Source organism: Miniopterus natalensis, chromosome 4 (genome assembly GCF_054644295.1).
Source record: "Miniopterus natalensis isolate mMinNat1 chromosome 4, mMinNat1.hap1, whole genome shotgun sequence".
NCBI lineage: Eukaryota > Metazoa > Chordata > Mammalia > Chiroptera > Miniopteridae > Miniopterus > Miniopterus natalensis.
Window position 1 is genome coordinate 43,013,220 of NC_142084.1, and position 25,925 is coordinate 43,039,144.

General features: G+C 34.5%; 1 protein-coding gene across 2 annotated transcripts in view; it reads right to left on the reverse strand.

Annotated features, from left to right (window-relative positions):
* The window catches only part of LRBA (LPS responsive beige-like anchor protein), a 504,104-nt gene that overhangs the window by 322,002 nt on the left and 156,177 nt on the right, over positions 1-25,925 (reverse strand). For both annotated transcript variants that reach the window (XM_087816509.1, XM_087816508.1), the window contains exon 35: positions 14,516-14,580. In XM_087816509.1, coding sequence (XP_087672635.1) covers positions 14,516-14,580 — 65 coding nt within the window. The remainder of the gene's footprint in view (positions 1-14,515; positions 14,581-25,925) is intronic.

Here is a 25,925-nt window from a genome sequence, read left to right on the forward strand (position 1 = left end):
TCAGAGACAGAAAGTACAATGGTGATTTCCAGCGGCTGGGAGCAAGAGAGAGGAATGGGTAATTGTTTAATGGTAGAGAGTTTCGGTTTTGCAAGATGAAAGGAGTTCTGGAGATGGAGGGTGATGATGAAAACGAAACAATGTGAGTACACTTAATGCCGCTGAACTGACACATTCAAACGGTTAAGGTGGTAAATTTTATGTTGTGTGTTTTACTACAGTTAACAATAATTAAACCATAAGTCATATCATCCCACTCCCCTGCTTCATACTGCAATATATTCTTACTGAACAAGATTAAATCCAAATTTCCTACCACAGCTTACAGGGTCCTGTGTGTGATCTGAAACCCGAATACTTCAGACACTTCCAAACCTCACTCTCCCCCTTACTCATTTTGCTCCAGCCACTCTGGACTTTTGTTTCAATAATATACCAACATTATTCCCTCCTCCAGGACTTTGTTTTTGCTCTTTCTCACCTTAAAACACCGTGACCTGTCTCAAACTGGTTAGCACCCTCTCTTCATTCAAATCAATTACCACTTCACAAATCTCTAAACACTCTATACTGGCCTCCCTATAAGCCTTCCCCTCTTCAGTCTGGTGACAACCTGCCACTTTCTAAGCGTGAACTACTATCTAACTGGCCTTATGTGTTCATCAACGCATTTATTATTTCTTCTATCCTTCCTGGCAGTAGCATCTTCTTCGCCCCCAGAGCAGTGCCTGGCACACAGACTGCAATCAATAAGCAGGTTCTAAAGGAAGGACAGGAAATGAGTGCCCAAACCACCCCCAATCTATTCTTTTGTCCTTTCTTTACCTCCAAAATTTTAATTTCCTTAGGATCCAATTCAATCTTCTTTCCCTCTAAGGAATATTCTGCAACTCTATACTATAAAGATCTTATTTTATGTGAATCTTGACCTAATGCTTATTTTATACACAGTATACATTATACTTGTGACACAGCATCATAGGAATTATCTTCGATTGCTATGTATATTTCTCTATTTTCCCTATCAGATGACAACTAATTGAGGAAAGACATCTTTAGCTTATTCGCCGTTTTTAATCAACCATAGCACCTAAGAGGTGGTATTTGGGTAGGCCGTGTTCATTCATATTTGATAAATGGATAGTCTGTGGCAATGCTTGAATGTAAATAGTCTCAAGTATCTAAATTACTCTAAGTAATTGAAAGCAAAACTCTAGAGCTTTCAGGTCAGACCTAACTATATCAGAAATTTAAGTCTGAAACATTTTCACTGCATAATACAAAATATTACTATCTAATCTTATGTAAAATAATATTATAAAATTTGATTAGGGCTAATATAAAGTACTTAATATTACTTCCAAAGAAGAAAGGAAGCATCTACGTTTTTTTCTTCATAATTTACAAAATGCTTTTAAATAATCCAGTATTTCAGAAGGCCCTTGCTACACACCTCCCACTTATTTTAAGACACACAAATATGAATTTTCTTTTCATTTTGAAAAATATAAAAATAAAATATATGTAAATAACTTTTTTTTGCTTTTCAAAGGGTCTAATTTTTTGCATCTATATGCATATTTTCCTAAATATACAAATAATACAGTATTTAGGAACTGTAATTTATCTAACAATTGTGCAAACTATTCTTTCCAACAAATTAAAGATAAATTAAACTAAAATTTTTACTATAATAAGCAGTTTCAAAATATTTGGTTTACTCTATATTAAATTATCTCTCTAAATGCAGAGCACAAAATGATGCCCATATTTTAATATTAAGAAGAAAATTTATGTATAATTTATACCTACAGTGCAAGGAGGAAAAAAATGCCTGTGTCAGCCATAGGAAACAAACAACCCTATCAAGTGACCAACTAGAAAAGATTCACGCTCCAGGCTCAATAAATAACAGTAATGATGACAACCACCTCCCATAACCGCCTTACAGCCCAGTGTCCACATGTGATTACCCTGGTCTAGACCTTGGGTAAGCACACACACATTTTCACCAAGTTTTCCAATATTACCGCTCTGTTTCCTGGGCTTTCTGTGACCCCCATTAGCAGCAACTGTCAGATTTTCTCTACTAAACATCTTCACCACTGATGGGAAAGGAAAGTTACCACTTGTCTGCACCCTAACAACCCAGAATATGGAAGCAGCGTTCCTGAATTGGCAATCCTTCTAACACTGTAATTTCTATAGAATTAACTACAGAGAACAGTCACCGACCAAGACAGAGAGGAAAAAAATGTTTCTGAAGTCTTCCTTGAGTAATATGACTGTTACTAAAACCTCACATCTCAGACTGTATCTCCATTTATTAACATAGTCTTTATTCTTATCTTGCAGAATTATTACCTAATTCTCCATGTAACTGCCTTCTTGCTCACATCTTTCTCCCTCCCTCCCCATCAGATACATAGCATATTTGATAATTCAATATCCCCCAAATCTTTAAATTGGTATATTTCCCCTCCTTTCTGAGGTAAAGCTCTCTGTAACACCTGTCTAACATCAAAGAATACGCAAGCCTGAAGCCCTAGAAAGAAAAGACTGGTGACCAACAAAAGAATATTTAAATTAAAAAAAAAAAAAACTTTCCAAAATTCTTTAGCAGACTACATACAAACTTAAAGCCAACCTAGATCTTCCCCAGTTTAGAACTAGAGTGGTACCCCCTTCTAGTGGAAGTCACTATCCTCTACCAGGGAAGCTACAATGTGTCCATACACTTCGCTACAACTGGAAAGGAAATAGCAATACTCCATAAAGTCATTTCTTCCTGAAAATACAAGAGCTCGGTAATTTAACATAAATTTTAAATTTCACATAACTGCCACAGCCTGACATCAAGCTATTTTTCCAAGCTTATTTTGCACAATAACCCTTAGTTGCGTATTTTAAAACAATAACTCATGGAAGAAGTGAGGCTAGAATGGAACAGAGAGTTTTCAGGTTGGCATGTTTCTAGTTGAACAAGATTCTTAGGATTATGAAAGAATTTATTCTCAAGAATGTGTATATAAAGAGGGAAATGAGAGCGTTTTAAGTAGAAAAGAAAAAACATTGAGGGAAATGGCTCTGCTTACTCCCCACCTGGAATCCAGCTTAGGATTTCTCTGTTACAATATATCTACTGCCATCTTCTCGTTTCCTATAACTGCCTTTGTCTCTTCACTACTAGTAGCATTTGCTTAGCATTTCACAGGAACTCATCTTTTTAGATCCCATGGTTACCACCTTATTTAAATTACAACCTCCTCTGCCCCACATAGTACCTATTCTGAGATTTCCCTCCGCTTTTCTCATAGCATTTATCAACTTCTGACATCATATAAACTTTTTTACTCCTTCATTGTCTGTTGATGACAATTTAAATAAAATGTATGAATGAGAATGTCTATTCTGTCCATTTGCAAACTTCCAAAGTCCAAAACATAGCTGGTGTGCATAAATGCTTTCTGAATGAATGAAGTGAATTGACTCTGTTTGCTTTGTTTGTCAGTTTGTTTGTTTGTTTGTTTGTTTGTTAATCCTCACTCAAGGATATTTTTCCATTAATCTTTAGAGAGAGTGGGAGGGAGGGAGAGGGAAAGGGAGAGGGAAAGGGAGAGAGTGAGAGAGGAGGAGAGGGGGAGAGGGAGAGAAACATCCCCCATACATGCCAGACCAGGGCCAGGAATCGAACCTGCAACCCAGGTACATGGCCTTTACCAGGAATCAAACCCTCGACCCTTAACTGCACAGACCAACACTCTTACCACTGGGAACACCAGCCAGGGCAGACTATTTTCATTTAACTATTCTCAGAGTTCAGCTTTCCCTCTCTTTTCTCTGACTCCTACTTCGACACCCTTTTTGCTATAATCATTTTCATTTAACATATTAAATGTTTCCATTTATACATAAACTGTTGTAGTTTTAAAAAAAGGTATAAGGCTATCAAACTTCTACACAAACATAAGCATATTCTACAGCATGCTGAATACCTACCACCTTTTTCCAAAAGTTTTACTTTGGCCTTGCTAAGAAAGGTTAAACAAGAAATCCTACACTCACCGAAACCTAAAATTTTTAGGGAGTAAAAGCACAATTTAAATGCAGCACCATTGTTTTACACCAATCAGAACAAAACAAGCCTAAGAAGTAACCGCAGAAAACTAAGATCAAGATAGAACATTAAAAGTGAAAAGTAGCCCTGGCCAGTGGGGCTCGGTGGGATGGGCGCTGCCCAGCGTGCCAGAAGGTTGCTGGTTTGATGTCGGGTCAGGACACGTACCTGGATTATGGGCTCCATCCCCAGTGGGGTGCGTGCAGGAGGCAGCCTACCGATGTTTTGCTCTCACATCAATGTTTCTCTCCCTCTCTCCTTCTCTCTCTAAAAATCAACATAAAAAATGTTTTTTTTAAAAAAAGTGAAAAGTAATTTGACCATATGACTGATTTAAAGCCAAACACATGAAGAACATCAAGAAAAATATTTTTATCCTAATTAAGGAGAAAGTTCTAGTCCTCTTTGATAAGCTATTAAACTTCCACAAAATACTAAACATTAAATAGTTTAATCTTTAAAAAGAAAGAATATAGCACATACCTCTTTCTAAACAACCCACACAAACTTCAGTCTCAGTTCAATCCACGGTTAAGAGTAAAGAGAAAAACCAACTCTCAACAAATCCTGGAAATTAATGACTCCCAAAATTAGATCCTATCCAAACAACTGTTCACCAGATTTAAAGTTGTCCTGTAAATTGCCTTACTATACAAATAATTTTTTAAATGTACCCAGAAAGCACATAGCTCCTTAAGAAACACTCCAGAGTGCCTATGAGACATACTCTACTTCAATTCAGATTTCGTCTTTGGTGAGCTCAGATAAGACTATATCCTAACCACACTGTTTACCTAAGGGCAACAAACACTTTTGTCTTTTACCAAAATATAACCCAGATAATGGCCAAGAGGGTTGGAATAAAATAGGTTTTGCCGTTTCCTCCCCGCCTCTCCTTCTTCACTTTCCCTTCCATTTTTTCTTCTGCTCACTTATTCCATAGACATTTATTAAGAACCTATGATGCTTAGAGTGAAGGAAAATGCTAGAGCTACCAAATGAATGCTCAGAAAGCAGGAGTGCAACCTAAGCAGCTGAATACTGAAGAGAGAGACAAGTATATTAGTACTAGAAACACTATGTCTTTTATGAGGGGTATTTACATATTCAGATGCAAGTCTGAATTACTGCTATAATAAGCAGATACTGACATCCCCAGAGGATAATTAAAGCAATGTGACCAACAGTCTGGGGGACAATCTACCCTTTCTATGTTTTCAAGGATGGGAAAAAGAAAAGAATCATAATAACAGATTTAAAAGTAAAAGCCTAGGAAGCTATGGACATTCTCAAAATGTATTTTTAACAACTAAACCCAATACTACAATTATAGGTCATTTTATAATTACTTATGTAGTTTAAAAAGTATAAAATTCATATAAGAATTTGTATCTTAACATTTTTAACAAATATTGTACCTTTAAAATAGGTTTCACAGTCTACTACTTTCCTGAATTTTACCATCAAAAATTTAAAACTTTGATTAGCGAATAGAATATAACTGAGAAGAAAAATTAAGAAATTGCGTATTAAGAAAGATGGCAACTCCATAGGATTCCCTGACATTATGAGCTATAAAAATTTTATTTACAGATTATTGGCACAAATTTTTCAGAATTCCAAAGTATAAGAACAAAAACAGGACCACCTGTATATATAAAATATACAGGGTGATTAGTACTTATCCAATGCATTATTCCTTAGAACACAACTCAAACAAGTGAAGTTATAAGACCTGGTAATGCTCATAGAGCATCTGCCACGGCCACAGCAAGAACAACACTAGGAGTGTAAAATGTTCTAAAATATGTTTGTTGGGTAGATGGCAGGCAGGATAGCAAGAAGAAAGGCTGCATAGCAGCTGGATCTTTTTCTACTGGCAAAATTAACACCAATATTGAGATACTAAAGTTTTAAGAAGAGATCTCAAAAAGTCATTAAGAACAGTAGAAATGAGAAGAAAGGTTAAGATATGAAACCTAAACCTTTATCCAAATGAGACAAGATTTAAGATTCACTGACAAAGAATTTTAAAATGTAAGCAACAGTTCTATTGGAATTAGCTTATTTAATTAAACTCATTTTTCAATGAAACACATTTTTAAGGTGAAGGAAAAAGAAATTAATATAAAATAAATCATGTACACAAATAAATCAACTAAAGCCCAATAAACATAATAATGTTACCTACTTGAATTTACCATAACAGTGAACCTTCAGATTTCACTTAAGAAGGTTATGGCAATGGTAATAATCGACTTTCCTATTTCCTATTAATGTGATGTCACAGCAGCACCAAATATTCTAAAAGAAAGCACTGACATTCTTTACATAATATAAAACTGTTTAAAGAAACTTGTGCCTTTCAGAAAAAAATAAAACTCTTTGAAGCAATTATTTGTATATTTAACACAAAGTAGAGGTGATAGTCATAATGATTCAATATATCAAAAAACAAAATTATAAATCAGAGAAACAATGTTATTGCTCAAAAAAAGTGAAAGTTTAATGTTTTAACTTAAATCTCTTATTTATGTCTATGTAGTTTCTTCTGTCTTGACAAAAATTGTCAAAAAAATATTACATGATTATGTCAGTGATTACTGATTATTTCTATACATAACGTTGTTTGCATGAAAATATCAATAATTGAACTAAAGAATATCAAAACAATGTATTTACAGAGAAAGCATCATATCAATTAAACAGGTAAGTTAAAAGAAACATTTCTACCAAACAACAATTACTTATGTCTGACCTAAGTAATTGTTTTGCTAATGATACCCATCAAGTCTGATAAACCTTACGCTGTAGTCGAAGTCTGTACAGGTCTTCATGTTATTTACACTAATAAAACATTAATCAAGGACCACATTTATAGCAACTATTCTATAAATGAGGTCAAGGCAGGTCAGACTTACATAATAAGGAAAAAAAGGTTGGTCTCTGCAGTGAAAAGAAAAACCCTTATTGCTTATTCTTCTAGCCCCTGGGAGTAAGTCCAGTAGCTAAAACACTGCAAACTACTTCACCAACACATCCATCTCTATGTAAACTCATTTAACCTCAATGTATTGGATATTTATAAAAGGCAAGCCGAATCCCCTGATTTAAAAAATAAATCTTTAAACTGTTTCTTTAAAATATAGTCTACCCTCTAAAGAGATAATGAAAATTCAGACACCACCTCCACTATATTTCACTAATGGATGTTAGTTTTCTTTCCATCACTATTTATTTCTTACATTTACTTAAAAGACAAAGGCTAAATACTTTCTACAGGCTAAGAACTAAAATAACAAAGACAGTTTCTAACCACAGGAGGATAACAAATCCATATGAAGTAAGAGAAGCATAGGCAAAAAAACAGAAAAGGGGTATTAGAAAACCTATGATCACAGATGACATAAAAACAAGTTATTTAAATAATTGTTCCCCCAATAAAAAATAAGAATCAGTTATTCTGGATAAGGATATATGAGAATACCATAAGAGAACTCATCTCTTCACAAAATACAGAAACGTTTTATTGTAAAATGTGTATTATATGTATACGTATTTTTTTTCTCTTGGTAAGAATCCTCAAAGAAATACCAAGATTATCTGTATAAAATAGATTTATGTTTAAGAAAGAATACTGTTTACATAAAAATAACAATAACTGAAATCAAAACTATAAATACAATGCACTTACAGAGACAATATCATCAATTAAACACAAATAATTACGGAATTTGCAGGGCACTTATATTGGAGCCAGGGATACAACCATAAACAAGAGACAAGGGATTGCCCTTACAGAACATAAATATACAATTTACAGGAGGAGAGAGACAATAAAGATAAACATGAAAGGAGAGTAAGAGGGAAAAATGTTTTAAAAAAGAGTTTTTCCTGATACCTGGCAACAGGTATCAGGAAAAACTCTGAGGAGGTAACATCTGAACTGGGCTTTAAATGAGAATAAACCAGACATGAAGAGATCTGGGGATGGATCTTCTGGCTATCGTAGAAAACAGAGGTCAACAAATCCTCTCCCAGAAAAACAAGAACGGAACTGAAGAATAACAATCATTTCAGAGTTCTGACATTTGACCAAAGGCAAACAACAAAATCTATAATAATTTTATTCATGGACATCTGCTAACACTGAGTAAGAACAGAGTCTGTGGCAATCTTTTCTGGGAATGCAGTACTCAAACCCACAGACTGTGGCTGCTTATGGAAATCACCAACTTCACTGACAGACATGGCTGACTTGATTTCGAAGAAAGGGCAGAAAATGCATGCTAAGCCGAAAATAGGAAAAGCCTATAGCTCTCCTAAACTGCGATTACATTTGCAGTTAGGGTGAGCAGGAGACAATAGAACAAACCAGAAACTGAAGAGGAAGATCTTAAAAAATAAAACAGCCATAGCTATATATTTTATATATATATAAATATGTATTATTTATAATATATATATGCGCGTGTGTGTGTGTGTATATATATATATATATATATATATTAGATAGTTGAATAAGAATTCACACATCAGTGGCTGTCTGGATCCCTAAGCACATATACAGTACAAACTTGGGGGGGGGGGGGGGGGAATGACAGGAAGTAAAAGCTTAAACAGAAGAAAACTACCCCAAAATTTGCATGTGCTGTCAAATAAAACACAGACCTACCAGCTGTACAAGGCTAAAAATTTCACTAAAACTTCTGATCAGTCATTCACTGACATCTAAGCTGTAGAGAAAAGGGATGGCCCTAAAAAGCCAGACTAAAAAATAAAAAATAATAACCTTGAAAGAGCTACACAGCAACCATATCACAACAGCAACCATATCACAACAGGGACAAATTCTGCAAATTAAGCCCAAGCAAGTAACTTTTAAAAATCAACAAAAGAAACCAAAGCCAATAATTTTTTAAAAAGAAAAAAATTATACACTATGACAAAGTAGGAATTATCCCAGGTATGCAAAGCTGGCTCAATATTTCAAAATCAATTAATGTAATCCATCACACATCAACAAGCTGAACAGAAAAAAAAATCACATGATCATATCAATAGCGGTAGAAGCATCTGACAAAATCCAATATTCATTCAGGATAAAAATGCTAAAAACAGAAGAAACTTCATCAACTTGATCAAGAACACCTACCATAAAACCTACAGCTAACATCATACTCAATGATGAGAAACTCAAAACTTTCCCAGTAAGATCAGAACAAGGCAAGGATGTCCCCTCCCCTCCTAGTATTCCTTTTCAACATTATAGTAGAAGTTCTACCAAAGAGATTTTTTTAAAAAGAAAAGAGGAGAAAAGGCATAAATATTGAGACAAAAGACATTAGAATGTCTTTGTTCACGGGTGACATAATTGCCCGTGTAGAAAGTGCAAAACAACTGACAAAGGAAACTCCTATTATAACAAGGTTGCATCATACAAGGTTAATATACAAAAGTCAATTGCTCTGTTAAATACCAACAAAGAACAAGTAGAATTTGAAATTAAAAACAAAATACCATTTTATTAGCACCCCAAAAAACAAAACATTTAGGTATAAATCTAACAAAATATGCACACAATCCATATGAGGAAAATTATAAAACTCAGATAAATAAAATTAAAGAATTAAGTAAATGGAGAAATATTCCATGTTGACAGGGAGACTCAATATTGTCAAGATGTCAGTTCATCCCATCTTTGTCTATAGATTCAATGCAATCCCATTTAAAATCCCAGCAATATATCAACAAATACCAACAAACTGATTTTATACTTTATATGGAGAGGCAAAAGGTGCAGAATAGACAACACAATATTGAAGGAGAAGAAAAATGTTGGAGGACGAACACTATCCGACATGGGGACTATTATAAAGCTATGGAAATCAAGACAGTGTAGTATGTACTGGTGACAGAACAAACAGATCAATGAGACAGAATAAAGAGCCAAGAAATAAACCCACATAAATAGTCAACTGATCTCTGACAATGGAAGAGCAAAGGCAATACAACAAACCAATCATACTCTTGCCAACTAATGATGCTAGAAAAACTGGACATCCACATCCAAAAAAATGAATCTAGACATAGCGCTTAGAGCCGTCACAAAAATTAACTGAAAATGGATCTCAAACCTAAATGGAAAATGAAACACTAAAACTTTACTATCCCACACACTAACAGTCCTCAGGTCTGCAATTCACCCACGCTATCATTTTCTTCACAGTCACTACTCTCTATGTTCTTTCCTTTTTACCCAGCTTAATAATTAATCATAATCCTATAGTCAATGATTACAATTACTCCCCTGAGTAAAAAATTGACTACCTTGTCCTTACCTCCCTCATATTTATTTGGCAAAACCTAAACCTTCTGAAAGCCAACTCTCACTCTACTTCCATATTTATCTATCAGCCTCTGCAACTACATAAAAGGTCTTCCCATGTTACCATAATGACTCATCTAAGCTCTACCTTAAGCCATTTATATACAAATTCCCCTACTCTCTAATCTACTCAAAAATGCCATTCCAGAAATTCTAACCTATCTCTCCTACACCAATTTCCCTACTTACCACCATGAAACTATGTTGTCTTGCTCTCATGTTTTAAGACCCTGTTTCCCTTGACTCTATTTCCCCCTACAAGCTACCACTTCATTCTATTCTTGCTCCTCTTTGTAGCAACACTCCTCTGAAGAACTGTGTAGCCCAGCCAGGCATGGCTCAGCGGTTGAGCATCGACCTAGGATCCAGGAGATCGTGGTTTGATTCCCGGTCAGGGCACATGCCTGGGTTTCGGGCTCCATCCCCAGTCCGGGGTGTGCAGGAGGCAGCTGATCAATGACTCTCTCATCACTGATGTTTCTATCTCTCTCTCTCCCTCTCCCTTCTTCTCTCTGAAATCAATAAAGATTAAAAAAAAAAAAAAGAATTGTTTAAACACATTCTCTAATTTCCCTTCTCCCATTCTTTCCATCTTTTAAAAAAACTACTGCAAATAGGCTTTTTTCCACACCACTCTCCCAAAACTGGTCCTGTCTAAGCCAGTGGTCAAACCTCAATTAGACTACCACCGTAACAACTTCATCTTGTATCAAGGCATTACATACCATGTAAGTGCTTATACATCCACATTTATATCTAGTCTGGAGAAATAACTAGCCACCGACTAACATCTCTGTTTGGATGTCTACTAGAGATCTAAAAATAGTATTTCCAAAACTGAACTCCTGATCTTACCCAGAATAACTGGTTTACCTTCAGCCTTTTCAATACTGGTTGATAGAAACACCATCTCTTTAGCTGCAGAGGCCAAAAATCTTAACAGTACTTGACAACTAGCTTTCTCAGACAACCCACATCCAATCCATTAGTAAATCCTCTCAGATCTATCTTCCAAATATATTCATAACCCTAATTCTTCTTACATCCTCTACTGCTACTACCCTAGTCCAGGACCCCACATTTAACTAGGATTACTGCACGAGCACCCTGAGTGATCTTTTCACTTCTTTTCTTACATTCCTATATGCATTAGCCAGAGTAATGTTTTAGTAGTATTTTTAACACATAAAACAAAACATCTCCCTCCTCTACTCAAAATCCTGCAATGATTGTCATTTCTCCCAGAACACACCGCAAAGGCTTTACACAAAATCTTGCCCTATGTTATTATCTCTGTGGCCTCATTTCCTTCTTCTTTCCACTTTCATCACTTTATTACTGCTATATGGGCCTCGGTCCTCAAATAGGCTAGGGAAGCTTTCATCTATTTACTGACCATTCCCTAGAACTGAACACTTTTCCCCTACAGGCTCCTATGGTTAGTTCCTTCGCATTCTTCAGGCACTTGCTTACAAGTCACTTTTTCAAAAAGCTCTAATCTGACCATTCTATTTAAACTGCAAACCATGCCAACCCTTCATACTTCCTTCAAAAATCTCCATTCCCCTCAACCTGTTCTGCATTATATTTTTTCATAGTACTTACCATCTTTCACATATTATGTAACCCATTACTTATTTTGTTTATTGTTCATGGCCTGTCAATGACTGTTCAAAGGTAAGATCTACAAAAAAAAACACCTTTATCTGTTTTGTTTATTGTTTCCATAGCAACAAAGATAATCCATGGTACACAGTCAGTGAATAAAAAATACTGGCTGAATGAAAAGATAAGGAAAGGAAGACTCACAGAAGTAAAGTACTTTTGGAATATCAAAAGCCTAACTTCAAAACCAATGCCATTAATCACAATGCTATGCTGCCTTATCTATTAAATGTAAGAGTAACTTGCATAACTGAGGATATTTACATTTAGTAGAGCTTCTACTAATCAAAATGGACTTTTATAACAAGTTTTCTTCTTTAAAAAAAACAAGAATTTTCTTTAAACAAATAAGTCCTATAAATTACAGAAAATCTGTTCGTGTTCTGCATTAAGTAAAACAAGTACATGTTCAATCAACAGCTCTCACCACCTCTTTTTCTATAGAGACTTTAAAAGCATCCAATACCTCAGTGTTGAAATTCAGCCAAATAACTATTTACTTTTTGATGAATAAGCACTTTGAAATTTTTGCTAAAAGTAAGACTAAATTATTAGTTATTCAGTCATTGAGAAATATTGATTTCCTACCACTCACCAGACTCGATTACAATTTAGCTCTTTCTCACATGGATCACTGCAATAGACTGGCTACTGTTCTTAATTTCAATCAGGTCTCTTCTCCATCCATCCCAAACATTTCTGTCAGTTATCTTTCCAAAACCAAACTATCACAATTATATTCCTTTGCTTAATATCTTCCAAGGTTTCCCATCACCTTTAGATGAAAGTCCAAATATGCAACATTACGCCTTTTAGCATCAGGATGCTCAATTCTATTCCAACAATTCACTCACATACAGTCTCTCACAAATATAAACACGCACTTGAATATTCTATATACCTTTCCACATCACACGTCTTCAGATATTCTAGTCCCTCTACTTGGAATGCTTTTCACACACATGCCCTCTAATTTATCCATAATCCCCACTTTCAAATATCTACAGTATTAACCTTACTCATCCCTGAAAGGACATCTCAAGAATCATGTTCCCTGGGTAAGTTTTAACTAATTCTTCCATCCTAATTGTGGAGTCTGTCTCTCTTTTATTTTTTTCATTACTACCTTAGGATTCCGTACTTAAATACTTCTAGCACAGAATTTAACATAAGGCATAATAATTGCAAGTTTTGTTTTTTTGTGGGAGTTTTTAATCCTCAACCAAGGATGATTTTATTGATTTCAGGGAGAAAGAGGGTGTGAGAGAGAGAAACATTGATGTGAGAGAGAAACATCAATCAGCTGCCTCCCATACACACCCTGACGGAGTGAACCCGCAACCCAGGTACATGCCCTGACCAGGAATCAAACCCCATGGGTCACCTCTCCAATCAACCAAGCCACCCAGCCAGGGCACAGGTTTCTTTATATGTTTCCAAAAATAATCTGTGAGCAACTGTAATTATTTGCTAAGTAGAAGAATTTTAGTAGTGTTTAATATCAAATAAGTTATTAATACCCTTTTCTGTAACACTAACAAGATTCCTAATTACTAGTTCAAATAGTTCCTATAGTGATGGCATCAGTCTAACACTTGCCAGGACACTAATAAAGAAACATTCTTAAACAATAATTTTGCTCAGAATGTCATTTCCAACAGCAGCCAATCACACCTTTTAATCTATATCTTAGGTCTTCTACGTTTTAATCTATACCTTCAGTTCAATTAATTCAAAATCAGCTGCCACAAAACAGGCACAAAGTAGTTTACTCATCATTTCCTCAATTTACTTTTACTTTTCCATTATATCACTCTTACATCTAGCTTAAATCTTTCTTTTCATCTCTGTACTTTCTTCATTTTTTTCCTACTATTTTTTCCTTAGTCTTCTACCTCTACTCTTTAAATGGAAACCTTACCAAGTTTCCCTGTTTCCACTTTCTCATCACATCACAAAACAAAAACTTGATCCCTCTCTCCCTTAGCCAGGCTATGACATGAGAGAGATAATACACATCTTAGTCTAATTATTGGCTTTATAAATATAATGGAACTTAATGGGAAATCCATTTAAGCATCAGTTTCCTTATATCTGCTAATAGAATCATCTGTTTGCTTTTGCCAAACTCAGCTTTACTTATGAAAAGACAAGACTTTTATCATTAAGCATATAACCATGAAGAAAACCACAAAATGATTAAATATTGACATTTATAATAATTACAATCTTCTAAATGACTGACTAAAAAAAACAAAAAATATAATACCAAAAAATTATCACTTTCAGTGAGAGAAATACAGTAAGATTTTAAAGTAAAATATAGTGGATATAAAATAGATTACCTTCCTTCATTGACAAGTTCAATAAAAGCAAGGCCTGCATTCTTCTGAATAGAATTCTGCCACTCCTAAAAAACAGCAGAAAATAGCTGAACAAATTTCACCTGGTAAATTATTTCTTTAAAACAATTATAAACAACATCACACATTTCGATTTCATACCTTAGCCTTAAAGGAAAAGTTGTGTTAAACATGCTGCCTACCCAATGCAGCTCCATGAACACATGAATAGTTGACATTAAAAAGTAAAATAAACAAGTTAGCAACAATTTGATTCTATATGAACTAAATAGGTGTATCTACATTTATCTTGCCCTTCTTGATCTATAACATTATATAACACTAATTTAAATCATTGGGAGTTGGAAAGGAGGACAGCAAAGATGGCCAAGGACAGAGGTTTTTGTTTTTGTTCCTTTAAGAAAAAAGATGCATCACCCCAAATGAGAACACATAGTTAAGTAGCAAATAAACATAATAAATAGTGCATATTCTACCATAAAAACTGATGATTGAGAGACAAGAAAAATGAGTGAATTTGGCAAGACAATTTTGAGCTGGAAAACTATAGTTCACTAGCCTATAAATTAGCAAAAGAAAATATAAGTCTATTAGCTATATTTTTTATGAATAGATTATCCATTTAAAAGCCTGGGAGGGAATCAACCAGTAGAATATGTGCAGATCAATTTTTTTAATTCTCATATCAAAACATATATAAAATAAGTTAATAATACAATCAGGGTAGGCCTACCTGAATTGAAATGTAGCTGGATTTAAGAAATGCCAATACATGTATGTATGTGCACATGCATGTGTCTCAAAATGTATTTTTTTTTCAAGAATTGGAAATATATACAAAATTTCTAAGTTTCTTAAAACTATGGAGCCCCTTGTAATCTACCTACATGAGATCCCTCAATCGATCTTTTTCTATTCTTTTACAAAGCTCAAAACAAAAGATAATGTTGGGGTACTTACCATTGCAACCATAATCTATATATTCACATTTTCTGAATGTAATACCTTTAGGAGTTTTAAATCCCATGTAATTTCACCCCCGATGACTGCTGTGTCATGCCAAATTCTTTTTTTTTTTCTTTTTTTTTTTGCCTTATCCTTTCTCTTCTACTTTCTCTTTTTTATATTCAATTTTGTATTACAGTACTTTCTTTTATGTCTTGAAAGCCCAAGGTGGCACTCAGGATTAAAACAGCTACATGCCCTAATTTTTTTACAGGGTTCTAGTTCTCTAATAGTATCAGAAGAATATACTAACAGAACATATACAGTAGAATGGAAATTAGATATAAAACCAGTTGGATCTGAGAGAAGTAGCTGGCTAGGTCTAGGAGGAGAGATAAGCAATGTGCTGCTGAGGAAAGAGCAACAAACACAAAGTCATGAGATCTATGTTCTCACGCTGATTCAGACACTAAGAGGATATGTCCATGGAAACATTCGCCTTATGTCTCTATGTCTTAGAAACTCCCTTAAAATTTTCTTCAAGCTATATTACTTTATGATTCAATAACTTACGTTTAGAAATTAGTGATCCATAAAGTTTACAATATATACTCTCAAAATTCACAACTGTCACCCAACTGAAACAACAGAGATATTTCTGAGGTAAATCAAGTCAAGAATAAACAGAAATACCTGTCTAATTTAAAAGCCTTTCTTCCTTCTAGCAAAATGAAATAGTATAAAAGAAAGCAATCAAATTTCATGAAGGAGTAGATCCATGAGAGAAGAGCATGTGTCACACCCTCCCCTTTTCTTAGGAGAAGGAGGGAGAGAGAAAAAGGCAGCAACTGCAGTAAGTTTCTGAATGCTGGTGCACAAGATCCCACACCTCATTTCCCAGGCAGAGCACAGGGAGATACTGGGTCTCAAAGGGTTGCCCTAAACACAGCAATGTACAGGAATTGGAAAGAGACACAGATGTAATGGCAAATGGAACTAAAGCAGCCTTGAAGTAGCTCATGCCCTTGGAAGAGTCAGAAAATTATTCTAGAAAGATGTACAAGTAGCTGAGGCTTTGAAGGCATGAGAACACACCTGTGACCTTTGTTGATAGGCAGGAGGGAATCAGAAGGGACAGTGACAACTCAAGGGATGACAGAGTCAAGAAACAGAAGCATATGCTCACTCCTCAGCTCTTACACTCAACACAGCATCTCAGAAAGCAACATGGAAATTTGACAGAGCACCAGATTATGAAGACGCAATACCTTAAACTGAGTTTTCATTGAGATCACTTATTACAAGGAAAACAAGGAGGCAAAAGGACATCCTATATATAATTCTTAGATCACACATTTTATATTGAACAGATTTACTAGTATTGTTTTTCTCAAATCAGCTTTATCTGATCTAAAACTCTAACAGGTGGGGATTTTTACTATATGAGTCATATAAAATTCAAAACTACATGGATAAAATAGTAACAGTGGAAAGAAAGACTAAAATACAGTAGACAGGTAAACATCAGTTTGATTTTATTTTCATTTATGTATACAAACTGACTTTTTTACTTATAATGTAAAATCAGGAAGTATTTCACAAAGATTTGAAGCAGCATGACTTAGGACAGATACAAAACTAGTTAAAGTTAGTATAACTACAAAAAAATTGCAATCTAAAAATTTTTATGACCTGAACTCAACTTCGTATGTCACACAAAATATTTTGTTTAACTTACAAACAAATTAGACATGAAAGGGCATCTAGAAGTGGAAGAGTCCAATTTGTTATAAAAGTTCAGAAACAAAAATGTGTTACTACTAATGCATTAGGTTTCTTGTTTTCCCAAGCATCATTTATGAATCCATATTTGTTAACTTACAGTAGTTGCTTTCTGGAATAAATCTTTTCACTAGTTTTAGAAAAAATTAGACTAAATGAGAAATGAAGTGAAAATATAGATCTTACACTTTTGGGTATTGGTAAAAAAAATCTCACAATTCTCAAAGATATCAGTTAATTTTAATTTGTCTATAATCCATTCTTAATTATAAATTATTAACATTTAATAAAGTATCACACATCAGGTATATAAATGCATGCTGATAAGAATTAATAACCGAGACAAAAAGAAACTAAAGCCCATGAGAACAGAAAATTAATTTTTTTAATAAACCCAGCTATTAGTCAAAGCCAACAAGTTTTCTCCATACTAAACCACTATCTATAATCCCTAAGAAAGCTGCCGCAACTAGAAAGATAACTCGTTAACTGTGCTATCCGAAAGCATTTTTTCCACTTCTGAGATAATTATCAAAGAAGGCGTTAGTCTAAACAATTTTATAAACCACAGTTCAATATAACCTTTAGTGAGTTTTAATAGTTGAAAGAAAGCTTAATGGTTATCGTCTTTCATGATCATTTCAATATTTCATCACAGTATTTACAATTATATAGTGATGCAAAATGCATCGCACATTTAAAAGTCCTGGTTATTCTTTTCCCAGAGGTACTGATGAAAAACACGTTAAAAGCCTCAAATCCAACCACTAATGCAACTAAGTAATTTCAAAACACATTTCAGCACTTTGGAGAGGAAGGACTAACAACACAGCAACTGAGTCAATAATTTCATATTTGTTCTCAGCTGTATTTAATTGACCATCACTTCCTATGGCCATGATTGTTGGCTAGTCAATTTTTACTAAAATATACTCTTAGCTTACTAATGCTCTTAAGTCATACAACAACAACAACAAGATAGTGTATATTACTAAAATTATTAAATAAACAAAGTTCCACCAAGTTTCAAATACGTGTATTTGGTGGTAAAAGTCTGTTTTGTTGGTTGGGAGGGAAAAAAGAAACTTCATTAACAAAATAAGTCTATTCCCCCCTACCATCAACAAACAAATATAGAGAAAAGGGTGCCAACTAAGTGCTACATATTAATTTATATTACTTATATTTATATTTAATTCTAACATCCTTAAAGTGAATGACAATTTTCTATAAATTCAATAATCTCTTACAACATATTTTAGTGTACTGAATGCACTACATGAATTTACCTAAATTTTAAAAGGAATTCCCAGCATTGTTATGCTCTAAAGCAAATAAAATCTGGCCATGGAATGACAAGATAGACTACATGTACTCCATCTGCCATCTTTTATTTTGGAGGTGGGATTCAAGCCATAAATGTTGACACTAAATGTAGTATCAATTTTTATTCTGTTGAGCTAGTCACTAAGCTAACTTTTACTCTTTAAAAAAAAGGGGGGTAATATAATAAGCGACTGCAGGTTAAACACAGCAAAAACCAAGAACAAAGATAATAAAGAGGAGACAACAGCATAAAAAAGAAGGAAAACATTTATCTACAGCCTAGAGAAACATCAACTTGAGAAAGCAAACCAAACCCATGCTTGTTGCAGAGCCCTAGAGAGGTCAAGAACAGAAGACCCTGAGTACACATGAGGATGGCTGAGGGGCAGGGACAAAAACAGTTTAAATGAATAAAAGCCAGTATGAAAAACAGAATCCCAGATGCTTCCCCATAATGCACGGCCATCCCCACCATGGTGAAAGACGGCAAGTTTACTTTCCAGAGGAGAAACAGAAATGCGAAGAGAGAGAGAAGAAATGCCCACAGAAATAATTCAAGAAAATTTCCCTGAACACATGTATATGCTTTTTCACACTGAAAAGGTTTACATAAAATACCAGAGACAAGTTTGAAAATATTCACACATTCCAAGGCACAATTCAGTAACAACAGCAACAATTTTTAAAATAATAAAAATACTTAAAAGCTGCCAGGGAGAAAAACATTTGAAGAGATTATAATTTTCCGCCTCTAACACTTATATCCAAACAAGCTGTCAATCAAATATAAAAGTTAAATGAAAGACATATCACACAAGCAAAACCTAAAAAATTCTACGTCTCATGCATTCTTTCTCAAGAAATTACAGAGAATGTGCCTCATCAAAATTAACACAGACACCCAGCTATCACCTCCCATTCCTGTTCTGCCCTCATTTCCCCAAGGCACACTTTTTACCACCAGACTTTCTGCCTTTACCTTTTAGTCTCTACTATATTCTCAGTGCCGGAACAGTGACAAACACATAAATAGTTAAGTGGTCAGTAAATGTTGAATCCATGTGCTTCTTATTTATTATCATTATTTCTTTTAATCCTCACCCAAGGAGTGAGGATATTTTCCCATTGCTCTTTTTAGAGAAAGTGGAAGGGAGGGGGAGGAAGAGAGAGAAACATCGATGGGACAGACACATATCAATTGGCTGCCTCCCACAAGCCCCAACCGGGGCGTGGATCGGACCTGCAACCCAGGTAAGTGCCTTTGACTGGGAATCGAACCCGTGACCCTCTGGTGAACAGGCTGATGTTCTACCCACTGAGCCACGCCAGCCAGGGTTCAGTGTACTATTTAAAAAGAAGTCCAGCCCAGCTGGCGTGGCTCAGTGGTTGAGCATCGACCTATAAACCAGGAGGGCACAGTCCCATTCCCAGTCAGGGCACATGCCTGGGTTGCAGGCTTGATCCCAGGCAGGGGGCATGCAGAGGGCAGCCAATCAGCGACTCCCTCTCGTAACTGATGTTTTTCTCTCTCTCCCTCTCTCTTCCTCTCTCTGAAATCAATCAAATAAAATAAAAACATAAAAAATATACAAATAAAAAGAAGTCCATTATGGGATGCAGGGGATAGACATTAAAGCATAAGAGAAGAAGAAAAAATTCTGGCTTGGTGACAAAAGCTTTCAGACCTAAAGAAGAACCAATCCAGGACGAAACAGGAGAACAGAGCTGCAGGCACTTTCTTCAAGAAACACTACTGAACTAACAGATACAAGGTTGTGTCTGATCACACTGGTAGAAGTTCTAGGAGTCCAGTGGAAAACTTAGAATAAATCTGTGAAGGATGTAAAAAATTTTAAACAAGCAAAAGGTAGAAAATTATAAATTCTAGGATAAAGAATGAAAGAAAAAGATAAGCAAGAGGAGGGAGGGAGGGAGGGAGGGAGGGAGGGAGGGAGGGAGGGAGGGAGGGAGGGAGGGAGGGAGGGAGTGAGTGAGTTGTGGTATATTTTGTAGTTCTGCCGTGAATACTTACTTACATTGTCACAATAATGTAAATACTAAGGATGGTTTTAAATAAATATGATGATGTGACTGTACTGAAAAAGAGGGAAGTATGAAACAGAAAGGGAGAACGATGTAAGTCGTCAATGGTCATCACCCATGAAACACATTAGATAATGTGTAAAATACAAAAATCAGTAAACAGCTGTTATATCATAAGGTAAGTAGCCAAGCCTACAACTAAGAGATCTGAATGTGGTTCCTTTCAGAAAGTAGAATCAAGGCTTTGGAAAAGAAGAAGTTAGGCAGGGAACTACTGTTTTTTCAGTTTAAGTATTATACTATTTTTAGATTTGGGAAGTAATATATGTGTCCTTGATAAATCATAAAATTTATATTAAAAATCATATGCTCTAAATGAAGAACAAAAAATAAAAATACACAAATTTTTCTGACTGGATAATAGGTATTTATCCAAAACTATTCTAAAAATCTCTAAACAATAGCATAAGCATTCAGTTTTCACAAATACTGATATCAAACCTACAAAAATATAAATGTATCATAACCTATTAAGAATTTTTCTTTTTTTTAAGTCAATATTCTACATCCTACCAAATGAAATTAACTTTATTGCTACTGGCAGTAAAATATTCTCCTTTTTTGTAAGTATTGATTTAAGGATCCAAATATAGTTTAAAGAAAGAAATGAAGAATAATTTGGTAACAAAAACTTAAACTCGTACTGAACTATTTAATTTTTCTTATTAAAAAAATATAAAAATGTAAAGGCTTGAGCTCTTCAACAAAATATCATTAATACTTTAAGTATTAACATCTTAAAGATGTTGCCTTTGTAAAAGAAATCAGATTTGGTGGCTACAGCTCCTATTACCTAAATAGAAGAGAGAAACACCGTTAGGAGCCAGGAGAGGAAGCCGCACAGGAGCGCTCAAATGATGCAGGGGATGTATGAAGGCAAAACTGGGAACCATATTATACACAGGACTAAAGGTCAAAACTAGAGAAAACTTGTTCATGTTCGAGATACAGTAATCTTAAGTGCTCAAAGTAAACTATCAAGAACTTTTCAACAGTGTTTGCACTTTGTGTCAGCACTCTCTCAGCAGCATATCCAACACAAACCTGAGTCACCTCACACCAGGACAGAGCAGACCACAATAGCGAAGGGCAGGTCTTATTCCATTGTCTTCTTAGAGGGTAAAACAAATCATTACATGAAATACCAAAATAAAATACTGCCCTTTGGAAAGTTTTGGCTTCAGTAACTTTTTGAACATATACTTCTAAAAGGTACATTTTATTTGTACAAATAATATGCCTCAGTTTATAAATGAAATTACAGATTCAGATAACTGCAAAGTTAAGGGATAAAAGAAATAAAATTCCATTAAAGTTGGATTAGCAAATGGTTTAGTTTTATAACTGCTTATTTAACAAATATGTTTAACGTGTATTACGTGCAAAGAATTGAAAATTGAGAAAGTAACTAATGGATTTACAAAATCAAGAATGCAAATATTAAATTTAAAAAAAAAAAACTCAGATAACCATGAAATCAATTATGTAATTACTATTAATACAGCTTTAAATTATTTGGAAATAATCAAACAATAATCCCCTTGCTATTATGTTAAAGCATATATTAAAATTAATATATTTGCAATTGTCTTTGAAAATGTCTTTAAACATTTTCAAGAAAAACATTCTCCAGCCAATAATGATCCTTTGAATAACTTCCGAACCAGCATCAATTTTGTCAAGATCTCTCACTAATCAACAGAGAAAGCTTAATTTCAAAAAAGGTGACAAAAGTTGCTGTAATCCTTTCCAGCCACAATCTCTCAACAGATGATCATCATTAAGTTTATATCAGGGCTTCACATTCGGGAGCTATATAAATGTGTCCTATTAGTACATGGTCAGTCTGTTTGGCAACTCCAGTTCTCCAGACATATGGCAACTGCTGCCCTTTGAGGTCTGAAGTCAAGTCTTTAGGGAATCTCAAAGCCTGCACTGAAATTACAAGGAGTGTTCATTAGAGACTGCTGGAGAGGAAACATGAAAGACTTCCATTAAAACTATATAAAACAGCTAATTATTTTTAAAAGATTTTTAAAGTATCTGATGCACTCAGCTACAATAAAAAGTATTTACCAACGGAATTATTTTTTAAAGCACTGCTTTCAGGACATGAGTCCAAACAGCTTTCTTCATGCCTCCCATCCACCACCTCAGCACACCTAACATTCGTTTTATAAGCATCATCAAGTCAAGATTTTTATATCACTGGAGAGAATGAAAATTATCATATAACTCTAATTCTTTCTACAGATCACTGTAAACATTTATTAAATGAATGTATTTTTAGAGACAAAGTTTTGTTTTCTAATAGTTCTGAATAATATATACAGTTAACTTAATCTCAGGCAGACATACATGTGTTTCTTTTTAGATGCTTCTTTTGTATCCAAAAAGGTCTCCCTCTATTTCATTTTTATTCCATTTCTAAATAAAAATCATTAAAATGCTATAAGTACAAAATAATATAAATTACTAGTCAACCTATGAATGGAATTTTTCAGACAATATTACTGAAAATATATGTAGATTCTGAAACCTGTATAATTGTGTTAACCAGTGTTACCCCAATTAATTCAATAAAAAGCAGAAAAAGAAAAAAGAAAATACATGTAGATTCAAATGTTTAAAATGAAAAGAAGAATGTCAATAAATTGACAAGTGTTCAAAGAAATCTCATGTTTTTTCTTCCTCAGGATTTTTAAAAACTTAAAAAGTATATATTTTCTAATTAATAATAGTTGCCATTTTAACTTTTTGAATGTGTAGACTTTTTAACTTCAGAGAACAGTTATTTATTAAGCTTCACAACAAAACAATACCACTACGGATTTTTATTTCAGTAACAAATCTCCATAAAATGTTATATAAAGTTCATTAGCTTGCCTCAATCATTTCTTGAATACACATATATGTTGGTTTCTGACAGCCTAATTCCAAAAAGCAATTACAACCTCAATCCATACGTAAAAAGATAACAGAAAGCAAGTACGTTAAACCAGTTTAAAAGAATAAAAATCTAAAGAAAACAGATTACGAATGATTTATATGAATGCCTAGTGCTGAAGTTAATTACAAGTAACCCAATAAAATAGTGCCTTTATTATTGTACAGCACGTAATAGCTCTAGATGTAAAAACCAGAACTCTTTCTGCTGACTTTTGCATGCCCAATCCCACAGCACACAACATTAAGAATTAAACATGTAGTAAATAAGGCATATAGAAAACAGCAGTTTTTAACTAAAAGCAGAAAACTCTCCTGCTGTTTAACCATTTGGGGTCTTCCACTCTGAACAGTGACCACTGTAAACTGATACTATGTATTCACTGAGTAAATTCTTAATGTTATCATAAAGTAAGATTTTAATTTCAGTGTTCAAAGCTTTACATCAAATAAAAAAATAACTATAAAATAGCATCATATTCATTTCAGCATTCAATAGGAGCAGATAAGTTATCTTTTTAAAATTTTTGTTAAATTTATCTTTTAGGGTTATGCTCTGAAATATGATATCTTCAGAATTGGAGTTTTCCAAACCTCACACTACATCTAGCTTTTATGAAGCTTTGGTTCTGATTTTAAACATACACTATCTAAGATGCATATACTTCATGCTTCAGTAACATGTTATAATTGCCAATAGCCACAACCCGTAGCCAACCCTACTATGCTTAATGACTTTCCCAGATAAAGCCCTTCAGTCCAGAATATTTCCATAACTCTCTCAAATATTATCAATGTATCTAATGAGATATTAACTGATATCAACTTTAAGTATGATGCAAAAGTCCCAAGACGTGTTATGGATAAACATCATCATGTAGGCCATTCTCTGACCTACAGCATAACTGCAGTAATAATATAATGAAATACTTGATAAGCTGGTTTTGCTGCACAAGTAAATTAGGACTGATGAAACAAATAATCAACAGTGCATCTCTCTGGCAGTATTTCATTCTTATCTATTTCATCTCCACTAAAAATACATGCAATGTTAGCTTATTGGCTTTTTTTTCTGGGTCAATAATTTCACAAACTGGAATTTGTCTCAACTATGGTGAAACACTTTAAAGGTAGGGATCTCTACTTCTTTGAGTTCTCAACAGTACCCGAATTCAATTTTCCATATAACAAGCATTCAGATGCTTGCTGAAGAAACCGTAATTTAACATTGCTAGGTGAAGAAGGGAGGAGCAACTGCACTAAGAACACCCAGAGATCTTCACAAGATTAGTTTCCTGTGCCGCTATAACAAATTGCCACAAACTTGGTGGTTTAAAATACTAGAAGTTTGTTCTCTCTCAGTTCTGGAGATAAGAAATGTAAAGTCAGTTTCACTGAACCAAAAATCAAGGGGCCAGCAGAGTTGCGCTCCTGGAGGTTCTAGGGGAGAATCTGTTCCCTGCCTCTTCCAGCTCCTGGTGCCTATCAGCATTCCTTGGTTTGTGGCCACATCACTCTCTGCTCATCTTCACACTGCTACCTTCTCTGTGTGCCTATCTCTAATCTCCTATCTCTCTAAGGATACATGTGATGACTTTTAGGGCCCATCCAAATAATTCAGGAGTATCCCCCTCATCTAAAAATCCTTAATTACACAAAGACCCTTTTTCCAAATAAAGGAACATTCATAGGTTTCAGTTATGTGACATGGATATTTTGGGGGAAGCCACATTTCAGTCTACCACACTAGAGAAACTAAAGTAAAGCAATGGAAAACAGCAAGCTGAGGAAAAGGGAACTTTACTAACAAGTTCAAAAAAATTTTAAAGATTCCAAAGAAATGAAAACATTTTTTAAAAATTAGAGCTGGAAAATTTGCAAGCAAAGTCAACTTCTGCTCCAAGTGCTGGGTCTAAGACTGATTCAGTTGTGACTGATTTTAATTTTGGTTCCAGAAATTCAATTTAATTTTCTATGTATAAAGCCTATTGGGATCCAAGAAACTGAAAGATGCACAGCTGACTACTAGTAACAAGCGGATATTACAAAGAGCAACTCCTAACAATCAGCAGAAAAGCAATGATAGCACTGCCAAATGTCCAAATAAGTAAGGCAGCAGTCCAGAATGAAGTGACTGATAAAAAAAATAGAAAGCTTCTTTAAAAGAATTCTCCCCATCAGTTTGCTTTCTCACTGCCACTTACAAACCTCCTATTTTCTTCTTTAGCTTACAGTAGTAGCAAACAGAATGCTGTTCTCATAAATTAAACTACTGCTTCAAAACAATAGG